The sequence below is a fragment of the Mus caroli genome, unplaced genomic scaffold, assembly GCF_978045245.1.
Source record: "Mus caroli unplaced genomic scaffold, Mus_caroli_1 scaffold_2, whole genome shotgun sequence".
Classification (NCBI taxonomy): domain Eukaryota; kingdom Metazoa; phylum Chordata; class Mammalia; order Rodentia; family Muridae; genus Mus; species Mus caroli.
In genome coordinates, this window is record NW_028227257.1 from 90,927,150 (window position 1) to 90,945,511 (window position 18,362).

At 36.5% G+C, this 18,362-nt stretch overlaps 1 protein-coding gene across 1 annotated transcript; it reads left to right on the forward strand.

Annotated features, from left to right (window-relative positions):
* Positions 1-15,852: 15,852 nt before the first annotated feature.
* LOC110287948 (olfactory receptor 4A47-like) lies at positions 15,853-16,797 on the forward strand. Its single transcript, XM_021154431.2, has one exon. The coding sequence runs from the start codon at positions 15,853-15,855 to the stop codon at positions 16,795-16,797; it is 945 nt and encodes a 314-aa protein (XP_021010090.1).
* Positions 16,798-18,362: the final 1,565 nt, after the last annotated feature.

An 18,362-nucleotide genomic window follows, 5' to 3' on the forward strand; every position in this document is an offset into this window, starting at 1 on the left:
TAGTGATACTCTGCTATGCTTGCAGCCTAGCATAACTGTCTCCTGAGAGGCTTCATCCAGCAACTGAATGGAAACATGAGAAGACACACATTCAAACCAGGAAAAGCTCAGGGAGTCTGGTGGAAGAGTTGGGGGATAGGACTAAGCAAACCAGGGGATTTGAGGACACCACAAGAAGCTCTACTGAGTCAATGAACCTGGACCCATGTGATCTCTTATAGACTGAACCACAACCAAAGAGCATGCAGGGGCAGGTCCTAGGCCCCCAACACATTTATAAATGTGTTGCTTGGTCTTTGTATTGGTTCTCTAACAATTGGAATGGGGGTCATCTCTGACTCTGTTGCCCACTGTTGGATCCCTTTCTTCTTTCTGGTTAGGCCTCAGTAGGAGAGAATACACTTATCCCTGATGCTACTTGCTGTCCCAGGGAGAGATGGTACTCAAGGGGGCATCCCTTTTGTTGAATAGAAAAATAAGAGGGAAATGAGGCTCTGTGAACATGGGACTGGGAGGAGAGGGACCTTGGTAAGGGATATAAAGTGAATTAAAAAAAAAATAAAGAGAAAAACACCCATTAAATGCAATGGTATTTTGCCTTCCTAAAACAGTTATAATTATAACCAAAGCATGGTCTGTATGTGGTTGTATATCAACCACAGGTTCCTGTTGGTTTTATGTTATATTGTTCATCAGTGTGCATAGGAAAGTTTAGTAAGTTGATATTGTACACTGGAAAATAGCATGTAGAATAAAATATAGTATGAAAATTTTATTTTTTTTTTGTCTTTTTTAAATTAAGAAGTCAAACTGCCCTTATCCCAGATGGAATGAGTCTGTATTTGAACAAATCTCAATATTCCACCATAATAAAACCATTAGATTTGAAAAAGGATTTTTAACAAAGTAGAAGATTACAAAATAAAGACAAAATTACAAAAATCAGAAATCAATAAACAAACATATCAGTCAACTGAGAAAAAACAGGAAAAAGCATATGCTCTCAATAGACACAGCAAAAGTATTTAACAAAATTCAAAATCCTTTAATGGTAGTAAAAATCTCAGAAAATTGGGTGAGAATGCAAATCAACTTAACATTACTAAGAGAGCATGACAGATAAACGTTTACCTGCTAATGAGAAAAACCTGAAAGAGCTAAACAAAACAAGCTTGCCTACCCTCATTACTCACTATACTCACTATAGTGATGTGATATCCAACAAACAAAACTATCAGGCAAGAGGTGGAAATAACATTAAAGTTAAAAGAAAGGGTGACACCATCCTTGTCAGTGCTTGGCATGATATTATATGTAGTAATCTCCAAGGATTGTAAAGAGAAATCCTTCAGAAATTATAAGTGAATTCAGTAAAGATGCAGAGTATAATATAATTCCCAAAATAAGGATCCTTGCTATGCAACAATGCCAAATTAGCTGACAAGTAAACTATTTTAAAAGAACTACAAACAGCAATAGTGACAATAATAAACTACTAAATGATAAACATTACCAAAGTGAGGAATTATTTCTGCAATGGTAAACAGTAAGATGTTGATGAAAGTTTTTGAAGAGAATAGACAAGTGAAAAAATCTCCTTGCTTGCTATTAGAAAGATTTATTATTAGTGATATTAAAATGATCATAAATCCTAAGTAGCAGAGACTGAGTATGGTCCCTAATAAAATCACAACTACATATGTCACACAATAAAAATAAATCCAAAGAGTCATAGAAATCAGAAAGAAAAAACAAACAAACAAACAAATAGCCAGAGCAATTTTGAGAGAACAGAGGAAGTAGCATCAAAATTTCTAACTTTAAAAGATAGTACAAACTATAGAAATCAAAATAGAATGGCACTAGCATCAAAAGACATATACAGGTTACTACAACAGAACAGGAAATCCTGAAATCATCTCTCATTAAAACAACTCATTAATAACAAAGCAATTCATGAATTCATCAGTAAAAAGACAATACCTTCAATAAATGGCTCAGGGGGAAATTGATATCTACATATAAAATAAAGAAACCAGATTCCCTTTATCAAACTTGTAACAACAGCCACTCTGGAAGTCAGTCTGGAGTTTTCTCCACAAATCAAGAAATTGATCGTCCATATGACTCTGTTATTCTATTCTTGAGCATGGATGCAAATGCCTTCATTACTTCAGAGATACTTACACATACATATTCACTGATGTTATATTCACTGTAGCTTGCAAACATAATTAACCCAGAGGTATACCAGATGGATAAGTAATAAAATTTTGGCACACACACTATGCATATTATTCAACTATAATGAAAAGCGAAATTACAAATTTTTTAGCAAAGTGGATGGAACTGGAAAAGATATACTTTGGTGGCTTGGGTCACTGAATATAAACTTCTTACTTTCTCTCTCATTAGAGATTTCCAACTTACATTTTTGTTCATGTGCTTATTTGTGGAAATTGTGAAACTAGAAATTGGCCATTGCCGGGCGTGGTGGCGCACGCCTTTAATCCCAGCACTCGGGAGGCAGAGGCAGGCGGATTTCTGAGTTCGAGGCCAGCCTGGTCTACAAAGTGAGTTCCAGGACAGCCAGGGCTATACAGAGAAACCCTGTCTCGAAAAACCAAAAAAAAAAAAAAAAAAAAAAAAAAAAAAGAAATTGGCCATTGGCAGAAGAGATGCATTTAGCGAAAAGTATAGTAGAGTTACATGAAATGAAAATGGAAAGCAGAAAACTTGGGGCAGAATGATTTGTGTAAGCAATAGAATAATGAAGAAAGGGACAGGAGAGGCCAGGTGAAGGACCAGACAAAATTAAATGTACATGCAGAAGTTATAAGAGAACTTGATTTTGCAATCCAAGTTTAAAAATTCCTAAGGGGGGCTAGTTCTATGAAAGCCCAGGTAAGACTACAGGAAGCTAAAGGCTTAAGCAGGGATAAAGGCAAGGAAGTAGAAGAAAAAGGTGTAGAGTTGACTAACTAAAAGAATGTTTGATGAATCCTTATAAGATCCCATTAGTTTGTAAGCAAGTGAAAAATATGTATTTCTCATAATATATATGCATATTACACACATATAACATATAATATATTTTATATAATATACTCCATATATTATATAACATGCATATGTTATATTATGAATTATATCTTATATAATATATAATATATATGTTTATTACTCATAATAATAAAGGCCACTGCCATTGCTCTTGGCTTCAAACCACAAGTAGATACTAAGAATCTATTGTTCAAGATACATTTGGTTGTGGGACACAGTGGAAAGGGTCTCTTGAACTGACCAAGAAATTCTCTCTGTTGGCTAGAACTCAGTAAAGGAAAAAAGGTGCTTTGTAGGCAACTGAGGGAGAACAGACATCAGTGGTCTTTTCCAGTGCTGGGACATAAATGTTGCAGTGCTGACCTGCCAGACAAATGTGCTCAGCCATCAAATAAAGGATAGACTCTTTGTGGGTGTAACTAAGAACTATCTTGTCTGGATATGAGACCTGCTTCATAGGAACAAAATCCTGCCTAGTACTATAAACATGTCAAAACCCTTGACAAATGAGGTCATGGAGGAGAATCTGTTGAAGATTTTATAAATGGTCAGATTATCTAACTGCCTTCTAAATATATGATCTCATCGGTTTGTGCTGCTCATTGCAGAGGGTAGTGGTCAATGCTAGCTCCTTACTGTTTAATATGCTGAAAATAAGCAAGTATGAGTACTATAAATGGGGTGTCTAAGCAACTGTGAATGCTGAGGATGGAATATATGTATTAATCCTCTTCCCAGGCTCAGGTACACTGCAAGAGAGAAGGTGAAAGGAGTTTAAGAGCAGGAGATGGGAAAGAGTCTTAATTGATTCTATATAAAATGCATTTCTTAACAGGTGAATATTGTCAATATTTACATATGATAAAATATATAATTCCTAAGATACAATTTTATTTATATCTCAAAAAGTATTCTTGAATTACAAAATAAATTACTATTTTTACATCCTGTGCCATCGAAATCAATCTTATTTTGTGGACAGTGATTATTATGGTTTATTGTCTTTGGTCAGAGTAATTTTTTAAAGCATTGATAACTTTAATTATCAATGTATATTTTTTATCAGATGCTAAGAGATTATTTAGTCATTACATATAACAAGAATAACAAAGTGTTGGGGAAAGTACATGCTAAGCATGGCCACCTGGCAGAAATGAAAAAGTAGAAGACTAGGGAGTTTTAATATGACCCCAAAGTTACCTTCACATCAAGTTTATAAACCTGAGATTGAAACATAAGCTGTATCACTTTAGAATTTCTCATTCACCACTGCTTTGTGTACTGCCTTCCAGTATTTCCTGGTTCCTCTTTAGATAAAATTCAATTATAACAACAGAGTCAGTATTTGGTCACAGTAGTTATCAAATCTAATTTCTTTATATTATATTTTTCAGGATAGGGAAATAAGCTTGAAACTTCTTGCATGACTGTGCAAATACAAGGAAGAAAATAAATCAGTAGAATACAAAGAGGTAAGGATGCACAAGCACACATGCAGATTAACTGAAAGCATTCTGAAATAATTTTCCTTAATGACTGACTTTTGGTGTGACAATAAACATTTAGAAAAGAACTTTGTCACTTGCTTTCTCATACTGAGCATGAAGTTTATGCCTTTATTTTGATGCTCTGCAGTTTTTTCTGGATTTCTGATTGAATACTTCTTATGCAGGGAATTTTATAGATAACATGAGGTCTGGTCTCTAATGCTCTACCATTTTCTGGTTTGTTTGTTTGTTTTTTTCTATTTCACTGCTTCCTTTATTGTAAGAGTCCTAAACATTAGTGGCTGATGAGATAGTTACCAAGGGTCCATGGGTAAAAGATTCCAGTTAAATTGCAACTGATTTTCTTGTTAGGTATCTAGTGCTGTAGTGTTATGAAATTAGTAAAGGCAAGGATACAATGGAGAGACATATAGAACTTTATCGTAAGATACTCCTGCTGAAGAAAACACATAATGGAATCATAGAGCATGGATAAATCAAGATGGTGGTAACTTAGAATGTCCATCTCTACTGGCTAGCTTTCATAATACCAGAAGGTGTTATGCTTACTGTCAGGGGAAAAAAGTCTCCTAAAGCACAAAGTAACTAAGAATAAAATAGGTGATAAAAAAGGGACTGACTAAATGAAATAGAAACATTGGGGCTCCATTTAATAAAGTTCTGGACTCATATATCATCATTCCTGCAAAGTGTTCAGACCTATAGTTGACTATCTTTTCTTTTTTTTTTCGTTTTTTTAAATTTTTTTATTACATATTTTCCTCAATTACATTTCCAATGCTATCCCAAAAGTCCCCCATACGCCCCCCCCATTTCCCTACCAACCCATTCCCATTCTTTTGGCCCTGGTATTCCCCTGTATTGGGGCATATAACGTTTACAAGTCCAATGGACCTCTCTTCCCAGTGATGGCCAACTAGGACATCTTTCGATACATATACAGCTAGAGACAAGAGCTCCAGGGTACTGGTTAGTTCATCATGTTGTTCCAACTATAGGGTTGCAGATCCCTTTAACTCCTTGGGTACTTTCTCTAGTTTCTCCATTGGGAGCCCTGTGATCCATCCAATAACTGACTGTGAGCATCCACTTTTGTGTTTGCTAGGCCCCAGAATAGTCTCACAAGAGACAGCTATATCTGGGTCCTTTCAGCAAAATCTTGCTAGTGTAAGCAATGGTGTCAGCGTTTGGAAGATGATTATGGGATGGATCCCTGGATATGGCAGTCTCTAGATGGTCCATCCTTTCGTCACAGCTCCAAACTTTGTCTCTGTAACTCCTTCCATGGGTGTTTTGTTCCCAATTCTAAGAAGGGGCACAGTGTTCACACTTTGGTCTTCATTCTTCTTGCATTTCATGCATTTAGCAAATTGTATCTTATATCTTGGGTATCCTACGTTTTGGGCTAATATCCACTTATCAGTGAATACATATTGTGTGAGTTCCTTTGTGATTGTGTTACCTCACTCAAGATGATGCCCTCCAGGTCCATCCATTTGGCTAGGAATTTCATAAATTCATTCTTTTTAATAGCTGATTAGTACTCCATTGTGTAAATGTACCATATTTTCTGTATCCATTCCTCTGTTGAGGGGCATCTGGGTTCTTTCCAGCTTCTGGCTATTATAAATAAGGTTGCTATGAACATAGTGGAGCATGTGTCCTTCTTACCAGTTGGGACATCTTCTGGATATATGCCCAGGAGAGGTATTGCTGGATCCTCCAGTAGTACTATGTAAAATTTTCTGAGGAACCGCCAGAATGATTTCCAGAGTGGTTGTACAAGCTTGCAATCCCACCAACAATGGAGGAGTGTTCCTCTTTCTCCACATCCTTGTCAGCATCTGCTGTCACCTGATTTTTTTTTTCTTAGCCATTCTGACTGGTGTGAGGTGGAATCTCAGGGTTGTTTTGATTTGCATTTCCCTGATGAATAAGGATGTTGAACATTTTTACAGGTTCTTCTCTGCCATTCAGTATTCCTCAGGTGAGAATTCTTTGTTCAGTTCTGAGCCCCATTTTTTAATGGGGTTATTTGATTTTCTGGAGTCCACCTTCTTGAGTTCTTTATATATATTGGATATTAGTCCCTTATCTCATTTAGGATAGGTAAAGAACCTTTCCCAATCTGTTGGTGGTTTTTTTGTCTTATTGATGGTGTCTTTTGCCTTGCAGAAGCTTTGCAGTTTCATGAGGTCCCACTTGTCAATTCTCGATCTTACAGCACAAGCCATTGCTCTTCTATTCAAGAATTTTTCCCCTGTGCCCATATCTTCAAGGCTTTTCCCCACTTCCTCCTCTATAAGTTTCAGTGTCTCTCGTTTTATGTGAAGTTCCTTGATCCACTTAGATTTGACCTTAATACAAGGAGATAGGAATGGATCAATTTGCATTCTTCTACATGATAACAACCAGTTGTGCCAGCACCATTTGTTGAATATGCTGTCTTTCTTCCACTGGATGGTTTTAGCTCCCTTGTCGAAGATCAAGTGACCATAGGTGTGTGGCTTCATTTCTGGGTCTTCAGTTCTATTCCATTGGTCTACTTGTCTGTCACTATACCAGTACCATGCAGTTTTTATCACAATTGCTCTGTAGTAAAGCTTTAGGTCCTGCATGGTGATTCCACAAGTGGTTCTTTTATCCTTGAGAAGAGTTTTTGCTATCCTAGGTTTTTTGTTATTCCAGATGAATTTGCAGATTGTACTTTCTAATTCATTGAAGAATTGAGTTGGAATTTATTTTGATGGGGATTGCATTGAATCTGTAGATTGCTTTTGGCAAGATAGCCATTTTTACAATGTTGATCCAGGCAATCCATGACCATGGGAGATCTTTCCATCTTCTGAGAACTTCTATAATTTCTTTCTTCCCAGACATGAAGTTTTTATTATACAGATCTTTCACTTCCTTAGTTAGAGTCATATCAAGATATTTTATATTATTTGTGACTATTGAGAAGGGTGTTGTTTCCCTAATTTCTTTCTCAGCCTGTTTATTCTATGTGTAGAGAAAGGCCATTGATTTTTTTGAGTTAATTTTATACCCAGCTACTTCACCGAAGCTGTTTATCAGGTTTAAAAGTTCTCTGGTGGAATTTTTAGGGTCACTTATATATACTATCATATCATCTGCAACGTTATATTTTGACTTCATCTTTTCCAATTTGTATCCCTTTGATCTCCTTTTGTTGTTGAATTGCTCTGGCTAGGACTTCAAGTACAATGTTGAATAGGTATGGAGAGAATGAGCAGCCTTTTCTAGTTCCTTATTTTAGTGGGATTGCTTCAAGCTTCTCACCATTTACTTTGATGTTGGCTACTGGTTTGCTGTAGATTGCTTTTATCATGTTTAGGTATGGGCCTTGAATTCCTGATCTTTCCAAGACTTTTATCATGAATGGGTGTTGGATTTTGTCAAATGCTTTTTCCGCATATAACGAGATGATCATGTGGTTTTTATCTTTGAGTTTGTTTATATACTGGATTACCGTTGATGGATTTCCGTATATTGAACCATCCCTGCATCCCTGGGATGAAACCTACTTGGTCAGGATGGATGATTGTTTTGATGTGTTCTTGGATTGGGTTAGCAAGAACTTTATTGAGGATTTTTGCATCAATATTCAAATGGGATATTGGTCTGAAATTTTCTAACTTTGTTGGGTCTTTTTGTGGTTTAGGTATCAGAGTAATTGTGGCTTCATAGAATGAGTTGGGTAGAGTACCTTCTGTTTCTATTTTGTGGAATAGTTTTTGAAGAACTGGGATTAGATCTTCTTTGAAGGTCTGATAGAACTCTGCATTAAACCCATCTGGTCCTGGGCTTTTTTGGTTGGGAAACTATTAATGACTGCTTCTATTTCTTTGGGGGATATAGGGCTGTTTAGATCATTAACCTGATCTTTATTCAACTTTGGTACCTGGTATCTGTTTAGAAACGTCTCCATTTCATCCAGGTTCTCCAGTTTTGTTGAGTATAGCCTTTTGTAGAAGGATCTGATGGTGTTTTGGATTTCTTCAGGATCTGTTGTTATGTCTCCTTTTTCATTTCTGATTTTGTTAATTAGAATGCTTTCCCTGTGCCGTCTAGTGAGTCTGGCTAAGGGTTTATCTATCTTGTTGATTTTCTCAAAGAACCAGCTCCTTGATTGGTTGATTCTTTGAATAGTTCTTCTTGTTTCCACTTGGTTGATTTCGCCCCTGAGTTTGATTATTTCCTGATGTCTACTCCTCTTGGGTGTATTTGCTTCCTTTTGTTCTAGTGCTTTTAGGTGTGTTGTCAAGCTGCTAATATGTGCTCTCTCTCTAGTTTCTTTTTGGAGGCCCTCAGAGCTGAGTTTTCCTCTGAGAAATGCTTTCATTGAGTCCCATAAGTTTGGGTATGTTGTGGTTTCATTTTCATTGAACTCTAAAAAGTCCTTAATTACTTTCTTTATTCCTTCCTTGACCAAGTTATCATTAAGAATCGTGTTGTTCAGTTTCCACGTGAATGTTGGCTTTCTATTATTTATTTTATTATTGAATATCAGCCTTAGTACATGGTGATCTGATAGGATGCATGGGACAATTTCAATAGTTTTGTATCTGTTGAGGCCTGTTTTGTGACCAATATATGGTCAATTTTGGAGAAGGTACCATGAGGTGCTGAGAAGAAGGTATATCCTTTTGTTTTAGGATAGAATGTTCTGTAGATATCTGCCAGATCCATTTGATTCATAACTTCAGTTAGTTTCACTGTGTCCCTGTTAGTTTCTGTTTCCATGATCTGTCCATTGGTGCAAGTGGTGTGTTGAAGTCTCCCACTATTATTGTGTGAGGTGCAATGTGTGCTTTGAGATTTACTAAAGTTTCTTTAATGAATGTGGCTGCCTTTGTATTTGGAGCATAGATATTCAGAATTGATATTTCCTCTTGGAGGATTTTACCTTTGGTGAGTATGAAGTGCCCTTTCCTGTCTTTTTTGATGGCTTTGGGTTGGAAGTCAATCTTTTCAGATATTAGAATGGCTATTCAAGCTTGTTTCTTAATACCATTTGCTTGGAAAATTGTTTTCCAGCCTTTCATTCTGAGGTAGTGTCTATCTTTTTCTCTGAGATGAGTTTCCTGTAAGCATCAAAATGTTGGGTCTTTTTTGTGTAGCCAGTTTGTTAGTCTATGTCTTTTTATTGGGGAGTTGAGTCCATTGATATTAAGAGATATTAAGGAAAAGTAATTGTTCCTTCCTGTTATTTTTGTTGTTAAAGTTGGCATTCTGTTCTTGTGGCTGTCTTCTTTTAGGTTTGTTGAGGGATTACCTTCTTTTTTTTTTCTAGGGCGAGGTTCCCGTCCTTGAATTTTTTTTTTCTGTTATTACCCTTTGAAGGGCTGGATTCATGGAAAGATAATGTGTGAATTTGGTTTTGTCGTGGAATATTTTGGTTTCTCCATCTATGTTAATTGAGAGTTTGGCTGGGTATAGTAGCCTGGGCTGGAATTTGTGTTCTTTTAGTGTCTGTATAACATCTGTCCAGGATCTTCTGGCTTTCATAGTCTCTGGTGAAAAATCTGGTGTAATTCTGATAGGCTTGCCTTTATATGTTACTTGGCCTTTTTCTCTTACTGCTTTTAGTATTCTATCTTTATTTAGTGCATTTGTTGTTCTGATTATTATGTGTCGGGAGGTATTTCTTTTCTGGTCGAGTCTATTTGGAGTTCTGTAGGCTTCTTGTATGTTCATGGGCATCTCTTTCTTTAGATTTGGGAAGTTTTCTTCTATAATTTTGTTGAAGATGTTTGCTGGTCCTTTGAGTTGAAAATCTTCATTCTCATCCACTCCTATTATCTGTAGGTTTGGTCTTCCCATTGTGTCCTAGATTTACTGGATGTTTTGAGTTAGGATCTTTTTGCATTTTCCATTTTCTTTGATTGTTGTGCCGATGTTCTCTATGGAATCTTCTACACCTGAGATTCTCTCTTCCATCTCTTGTCTTCTGTTGCTGATGCTCGCCTCTATGGTTCCAGATTTCTTTCCTAGGGTTTCTATCTCCAGTGTTGCCTCATTTTGGGTTTTCTTTATTGTGTCTACTTCCCTTTTTAGGTCTAGTATGGTTTTGTTCATTTCCATCACCTGTTTGAATGTGTTTTCCTGTTTTTCTTTAAGGACTTCTACCTGTTTGGTTGTCTTTTCCTGTTTTTCTTTAAGGACTTCTACCTGTTTGATTGTGTTATCCTGTTTTTCTTTAAACACTTGTAACTCTTTAGCAATGTTCTCCTGTAATTCTTTAAGTGAGTTATTAAAGTCCTTCTTGATGTCCTCCACCATCATCATGAGATATGCTTTTAAATCCAGGTCTAGCTTTTCAGGTGTGTTGGGGTGCCCTGGACTGGGCGAAGTGGGAGTGCTGGGTTCTGATGATGGTCAGTGGTCTTGGTTTCTGTTAGTAAGATTCTTATGTTTACCTTTCGCCATCTGGTAATCTCTGGAGTTAGTTTTTATAGTTGTCTCTGTTTAGAGATTGTTCTTCTGGTGGTTCTGATTACTGTCTATAAGCAGACTTGGGAGTCAGGCTCTCTCCTCTGAGTTTCAGTGGTTAGATCACTCTCTGCTGGCAAGCTCTCCTCTTACAGGGAAGGTGCACAGATATCTGGTGTTTGGACCTCCTCCTGGCCGAAGAAGAAGGCCCAAAACAGGACCTTTCCCAGATGCTGTGTTGCTTTGTTTGCACACTCTCACCTGTGCAGACTAAGTTCCTATGTTCTGCGGAGTCCTGGAACCAAGATGGCGCTCCCTGCTCCTGAGGTAGAGGGTTCCTGTGCCGGGGGGGGGGGGCACTGTCCTCCGGTTGGGAGGGTGCCGGATGTCTGCGGCCTGAAAAGCGTGCTGCCTCAGCGGCTCTGTGGCTCCAGCCTGTCCCAGAAGCTGTCTGCCTCTGTGGTGCACACTCTCACCTGTGCAGACTAAGTTCCCGTTGACTATCTTTTCAATAATAATTAATGTTAACTATAATAGATTCTGTAGGTCTATGTTCTCTTTTCACTGTCATCTTGAGCAGTCTCTTCCTTCCTTCCTTCCTTCCTTCCTTCCTTCCTTCCTTCCTTCCTTCCTTCCTTCCTTCCTTCCTTCCCTCCCTCCCTCCCTCCCTCCCTCCCTCCCTCCTTCCTTCCTTCCTTCCTTCCTTCCTTCCTTCCTTCCTTCCTTCCTTCCTCCCGTTCCTTCATTCCTACTCTCTCTCTCTCTCTCTCGCTTTCTTTCTTTCTTTCTTTGTTCTTTCTTTTTAAAATATATATTTATTTATATTTTGCTCCTTTTATTATTAATAAATTATTTTTTTATTTGCATCCAAAATGTTGTCCCTTTCTGATCCCCATCACAAAGTTCTTTCCCCCACCCCTCTTCCCTCATCTTTGAGAAAGTGCCCCTGCCAGAAAATCTTCCCTCCCTGGGGCATCAATTCTCAAGGAGATTAGGCACATCATCTTCTACTGAGGCCAGACAAGACAGTTCTCTGCTACATATGTGCTAGGGGACTCGAACCAGTCCTTGTATGATCTTTGGTTGGTGGCTTAGTCTCTGGAAGCTCCCAGGGGTCCAGGTTAGTTGACATTGTTGGTCTTCCTAGGGTGTTACTATTCTCTTCAGTTCTTTCAATCATTCCCCCAATTTTTCCATGGGGGTCCTTGACTTCAATCCAGTGCTTGGCTTTGAATATCTGCATCTGTCTCAGTCAGCTGCTGGTAGAACTTCTCAAAGGACAGCCATACTAGTCTCTTGTTTGCAAGCACAATATAACATCAGTAGTAGTGTCAGGGTTTGGTGACTGCCAGTGGGATGAATTGCAAGTAGGGTTGGTCACTTGCTGATTATTGGTTCAATCTCGGCAGTCTCTTTTCAGTGTTTTAGTAAGGTGTGCTCTGCCAGGATATGGCTGAGAAATGAGACAAAAATCAGCTTCATTTAGACTGATTTGTATACCTATTCCTCCCTAAAGTATTCCATAATGTGTAACATTTTCCTAGTATTATAGCTATGATTTTTTCATTTTACATTATAGTGTTTTAATCTATTATATGAGAATTTCACATACACATGCAACAAATTTTATCCTATCCTCTCTCCATTCCCTTTCTTCTATACCTCCTGAGCCCCAATCTGAACATTTACCCTCCCAACTGCATGTCTTTTTGGAGATCAATTAGTGTTGCCCATGTGTAGATGAATACAGGGCAACCTCAACTTTTAATCACAAGTAGCTCCTCAGATAAGTGTGAGACCAAGAATGTTGCCTTATTGAATGATTTGATATTGTAAAGGTCTTATGGAGGTAACAATGGCCTCTGTGAGTTCCTGGCATGTGGCTGTCTGTATCATGTTTGGATAACAATGACTTAACATATTCCTCACCAACCAGTGGCACTTACAGACTTTGGATCTTGCCTTTGGCTGTGGAGGTTCCTTTGAGCTTTGGAGATGATATGAGAGAGATGTCCTATTAGGGGTAAAGACTCCATAGTTACTTCTCCTTTCTCTGACTAGTTGTGGTTCTCTTTAAATGTTTGTTTATTGCACAGAGAATTTGCCTTGATATGGGAGTAACGGTTGGACTAGTCTATGGGTATACGGATAAGCACTTAAAGGGCAAGTTGAATATTTTTCTCAATTTAACAAAATTGCAGTGGTAGGATTTCCTGTAGTGTCTATGAACTCCCAAGCTCATGTCCTTGTCTAGGTTAATAGTACTAGGTATGAGTTCCTTTCCTCTATTGCATCATTTGGCATATCTTGATCTGCCAGCCATTATTGTAGGATTACAGCTGTGTAGGGCTGTTGATAATTTTCTTCCCTCACTAAAATGCAGAGTACCTTCTGATAATAAGAAAGGTAGCTATCAGGGAAATAGAGAACCTTTGGGTTTATGTGTATAGCATTATAGGTTTTTCATGTCCCTTGGTGTTTAACTCCTCTCCTTGTAATAACTTTGTCCTTTTTCCCTAGAGATTGTTCAGGAAAATAAACCTTTCTAGAAGAGATTTCATTTAAAAGTCTTTCATAACTTCTAATGAGCTCATCTATTGGAAATATTGATGACATAAAGACACACACACACACACACACACACTCACATAAAATTATCTGCATACAGAAACATGAAAATTATTTTAACTTTAGAATGACCCAATAGACCTCTGGAAACTCAATTAGACTCAAGGTGGAAGATGTTTTAGTATTTATTACTTGATTTCTTGTCTTCCCGTGTGTTCATCACTGCTTACTGAAGCTTGTGGAAGATGTCAGTTGTCATGGAGTTAGTAAAAGTCTGAAGAGGTCTCTCCATTTAGGAGGAAATGCTCCTCAGATTTGCCATGTGCTTAATCTCAGCCCTTTGCTGTTATTGTAAAGGTTAAAAATATTTAATAGCTAAGCACAGGGTAGCTTCTATAAATACTGAAGTAAATGCCCTTTTTGCTGCTTCAACAAAACACCCTGAAAGGAGAAAAATTCATGCAGCCTTCTTTGATTCTTATCATTTTTATGGGTTTGAATAATTAGTTTTCACTAATTTAGTCAATTTTACACATATTTGTGCAAACTAAGTATCTTTACTTTTGTTTGTTATTTTCACAGGAGCCAAGAAGTTTGAACTGCATTTCTACAATAAAGTAGTGGAAATGTTTTAGCGTCTTTTTGTTTGTATTCACAGATGTGATTGTGTAATTCACCACATCATTTTTTAATAAAAGAAGTCGTGATTTCCTCCACTGAAGACAAATGCACGGTATATGTTCTTGAAGTCACAAACTTGGGATACAAGGTAAGTATTCTTATGATGCGCTATGTTATTTCCTTAAGGTTATAGAGTCTCATGAGGGATATATGAACAAGGAAAAATAATGTGTGTTCCACTGGTAAAATGATGGAGTGGAGCATTGATAGTTTTATGATGTGGGTCAATGTTACTGTCACAGCAAGGAAATCTATTTGAGATTGAAGTATAGACAAAACACTGCAAAGTCCTTATTATTCAACACTGACTCTTCCTCCAAATGTTATGGGTTCTTTCTACACACTATTAATGAGGTAACTGGATTCATTATTTGATCACTACTGTTACTATATTCCATTCATCAGTGATTATAACTTCTCTAAAAGGAGTAATGAGCTTGGGAATTTTTGTATGACTGTACAAAAATGAAAAATAAAGAAAATCACAGGAAATTAAAGATGGGTTAATTCTCTTTTAGACAGTTTGTAAAGATTATGAAATCATCCTGTTTAATCCTTTCATTTTGGGGATGTAAATTGTAGCACATCTGTAACAAATTTAGAAAGTGATGCTGACTCATGCCTTCCTATCATAACAACTGACTTTTCCATATGAGATACTGCTTTCATGAATGTGGACACTAAATTTCTAATTGAGCGTAAAAAAGGTATAAAACTCAGGAAGATGATACCTAAAACTAATAATGAATGTTCTCTATTGAAGTTCTCAGTTTCTGTTTTCTTATGTTTTACTACCTATGTCATTTAATAGAATAATTTATTGCTGGTTAAGAAGTTGATATTATGGGCTAGAAGATTTCTGAGCTATTTGAATTCAAAAAATCATGGATATGTAGTCAGAATTGTGGTTTATTACAAGTCTCATAAGAAAGAGTTGAAATAATTGCTATGGACAGAAATGTGCCAAATGCATTTGTTCTTACTTGATGCAATTTCAAGTCAAATCTCTTAAGATTTCTTGACAGTCCTATGCAGACTGAAAGTCTTTTGAGAAGTACAGATCATCTGCCTAATGTTACAATATTATGGCAATGAGCTTTATGATCAAACAAATCAAAATTATACTTTGAAGATATTCTTATCAGATAAAATGGGTTACAAAAATGTTTCTGCAAATTTGATATAATGAAGTCTTGTTAATAGTGTGGAAACTCAAATTTTGAAAAGTAAGAGTTATTTTTCAGTCATTACTGATGGCCATGATTATTCAATATGTTTTAAATGAATTGAAGTTCAGGGATGACAATAATTCATAGAACCAATGGGGTCATGAGAAACAGTTCTACTTGTATGATTAATAAAACCACAATAAAAGGAATAGAATTATCAACTGAAACTCTGTTTGGATTCTTATAAGGAAAACTCTAGAATTGTTTACTAAATATCTACTGCAGGTTCATCCCTGTAGAAGAAAATTATGGTGACACTCCCCATGTCATGCTGGAATCATGCTCACAACTTCATAGTGAATCTTGTTCTTATGAGATGCCATCTTTGATAACAGCCCAGTGAAAGGTCAATGGGAGAAAGAAACAATGTCACAGAATTTGTCCTTTTGGGGCTCACTCAGGATCCTGTAGGTCAAAAAGTATTATTTGTCATGTTTTTGCTCATCTACATTGTGACTATGGTTGGCAACCTGCTCATTGTGCTGACGGTGATTGCCAGCCCCTCTTTGAGCTCCCCAATGTACTTCTTCCTTGCCTGTCTTTCATTCCTGGACATTGTTTATTCAACTTCCATCTCACCAAAGTTGATTATGGACTTGCTCTGTGATGAAAAGTCTATCTCCTTCACAGCTTGCATGAGCCAGCTCTTTATAGAGCATTTATTTGGAGGCACTGAGATTGTCATTCTGGTGGCAATGGCCTATGATCGCTATGTGGCAATCTGTAAACCACTGCACTATTTGACCATCATGAATCGAAAGGTTTGTATCATTTTGTTGGGGTTTTCCTGGGTTGGAGGTTTTACACACTCCATGATTCAAATTCTCTTTGTTTTCAATCTTCCTTTCTGTGGTCCAAATATTATTGACCACTTTATGTGTGACATGTCCCCATTATTGGGACTTGTGTGCACTGACACCTACTTCATTGGTCTTACCCTCATTGCCAATGGTGGAGCCATGTGCATTGTAGTCTTTATCCTTCTCATAGTGTCTTATGGAATCATCCTTAGATCTCTCAAGAATTACAGTCAGGAAGGGAGGCGCAAAGCCCTGTCTACTTGCAGCTCCCACATCATGGTAGTTACCCTCTTTTTTGTTCCCTGCATTTTCATGTATGCCAGACCTGTTTATAACTTTTCTAGTGACAAATACATTACTGTATTTTACACAGTTTTCACTCCCATGTTAAATCCTTTAATCTACACTTTAAGAAATTCAGAGATGAAAAATTCTATGCAAAAACTCTGGTGTACACTGTTAACTATGAATAGAATAAGGTTGTCTTGTTATTGAACATGTAACATATACATGAACAATCAGTGAAAAATTCTAATAGAAAACAGTATTAGATATTTAAAAGGTAGCTAATTACTTCTGGAACAATGATAATTAGCCTCTCTCAGAGTTTAGCTGCCTTATTAATAGTCCAGTATAGAAACCACAGCCCTGAAACCACACACACACACACACACACACACACACACACACACACACACACACAAACAAACACACAAATGAATTGAGCACGTTATACTAATGTACTTTTGTATACATTTATATTCATATATATATATATATATATATATATATTATAATAATCAACTAAACTCGGGAGACATTCAACAAGAATGAGTAAGCAAAAGACATATTTAAGGAAGAGTAGCTGGGAGGCACCGGGAGCAAGAATGAAGGGGCTTAATATAATTCTTCTTTATTTAAATAAGAAAATAAGCAAAATAAGATAATAACTTCTGTTTAACAGATCTCTCTGTGGTACTTTTTAAAATGTAAATTTCTTTAAAAGAATAAAGTAACCTTCAGTGTTACAATCAATTAAATGTAAGCTCCAGGAAATGTACAAAAGGCGTATATTTTTCTTCCATAATGCAGAAATCTAAGCTCACTTGAACATAATTTATCTCAGTTAATATTGAAATGAGAATTAGCAGAAAATTGTTAATTGTTATCATTTGAGAAATAAAACAATTTGAGAATTTATGACCACTCAAATTCATAAGAAAGGATTATGGTTAATAGATATACTATGTGTACTTTGAATCTGTCTTATTTTCTGTGGTATAATGCCTTTTAGTTTTATGTGCTAAATTCATCATGTTTGCTTATATGGAATAGCAATTTATTGATTAGTAATAGTCCATTTATGTGTAATTAACAGTTTATTTCTTTCTAATTATAGTTATTTATGTTGTTTCCTAACACTTAAAATAATGAGTAAAGTATAAGTTGTACATACATATTCATGGATGGGCTTAGTTTAATCATGGGTAAAGACATGTGAGTAAGAGAACTAAATTTAGTAGCCGATTTACCTTTGCCTTCATAAGATACTGGCAGATGCTTTTCCATAATGCAACTTTTTTTTTGAGCTGATGACAATTTAAAGTTTGTAAGAACTTCATATTGCTGAATAATTGCTGGTTATTGTTTTAAATAATTACAAATGGAAAGAATCATTATCATATTTTTCAGATGTATGAATCATTGAAATTTGTTCATATTTCTCCATGTAAGATCTCCCCAACTTGCCTTTCCTCATTCTGGTTTCTCTTTCTCCAAATTGTTCTACTTCTGAGATACATTCAGCTAAATTTAGATTATACATATTGATTCCCTCCTGAGCACGCTCCCTTTTACTTTGAAGTCATTTAGATGCCTTCTTCACTGAAATGGATGTTTTTTCATTTAAGGCAAGATTTGTGTGAATCTAAGAGAACATAAATGTTTTAGGGTCTGGCTTACAGACCCTAAAACAAATGATGTCAATTTCCACTCATTTCAGATTAAACAGATGATGTCCAGTTCCACTCATTTTCCCTATCATGAAATAATCTAAATTT

Coding starts and splice junctions, on each gene's coding strand:
- LOC110287948 (XM_021154431.2), top strand. CDS start 15,853: ATGGGAGAAAGAAACAATGTCACAGAATTTGTCCTTTTGGGGCTCACT.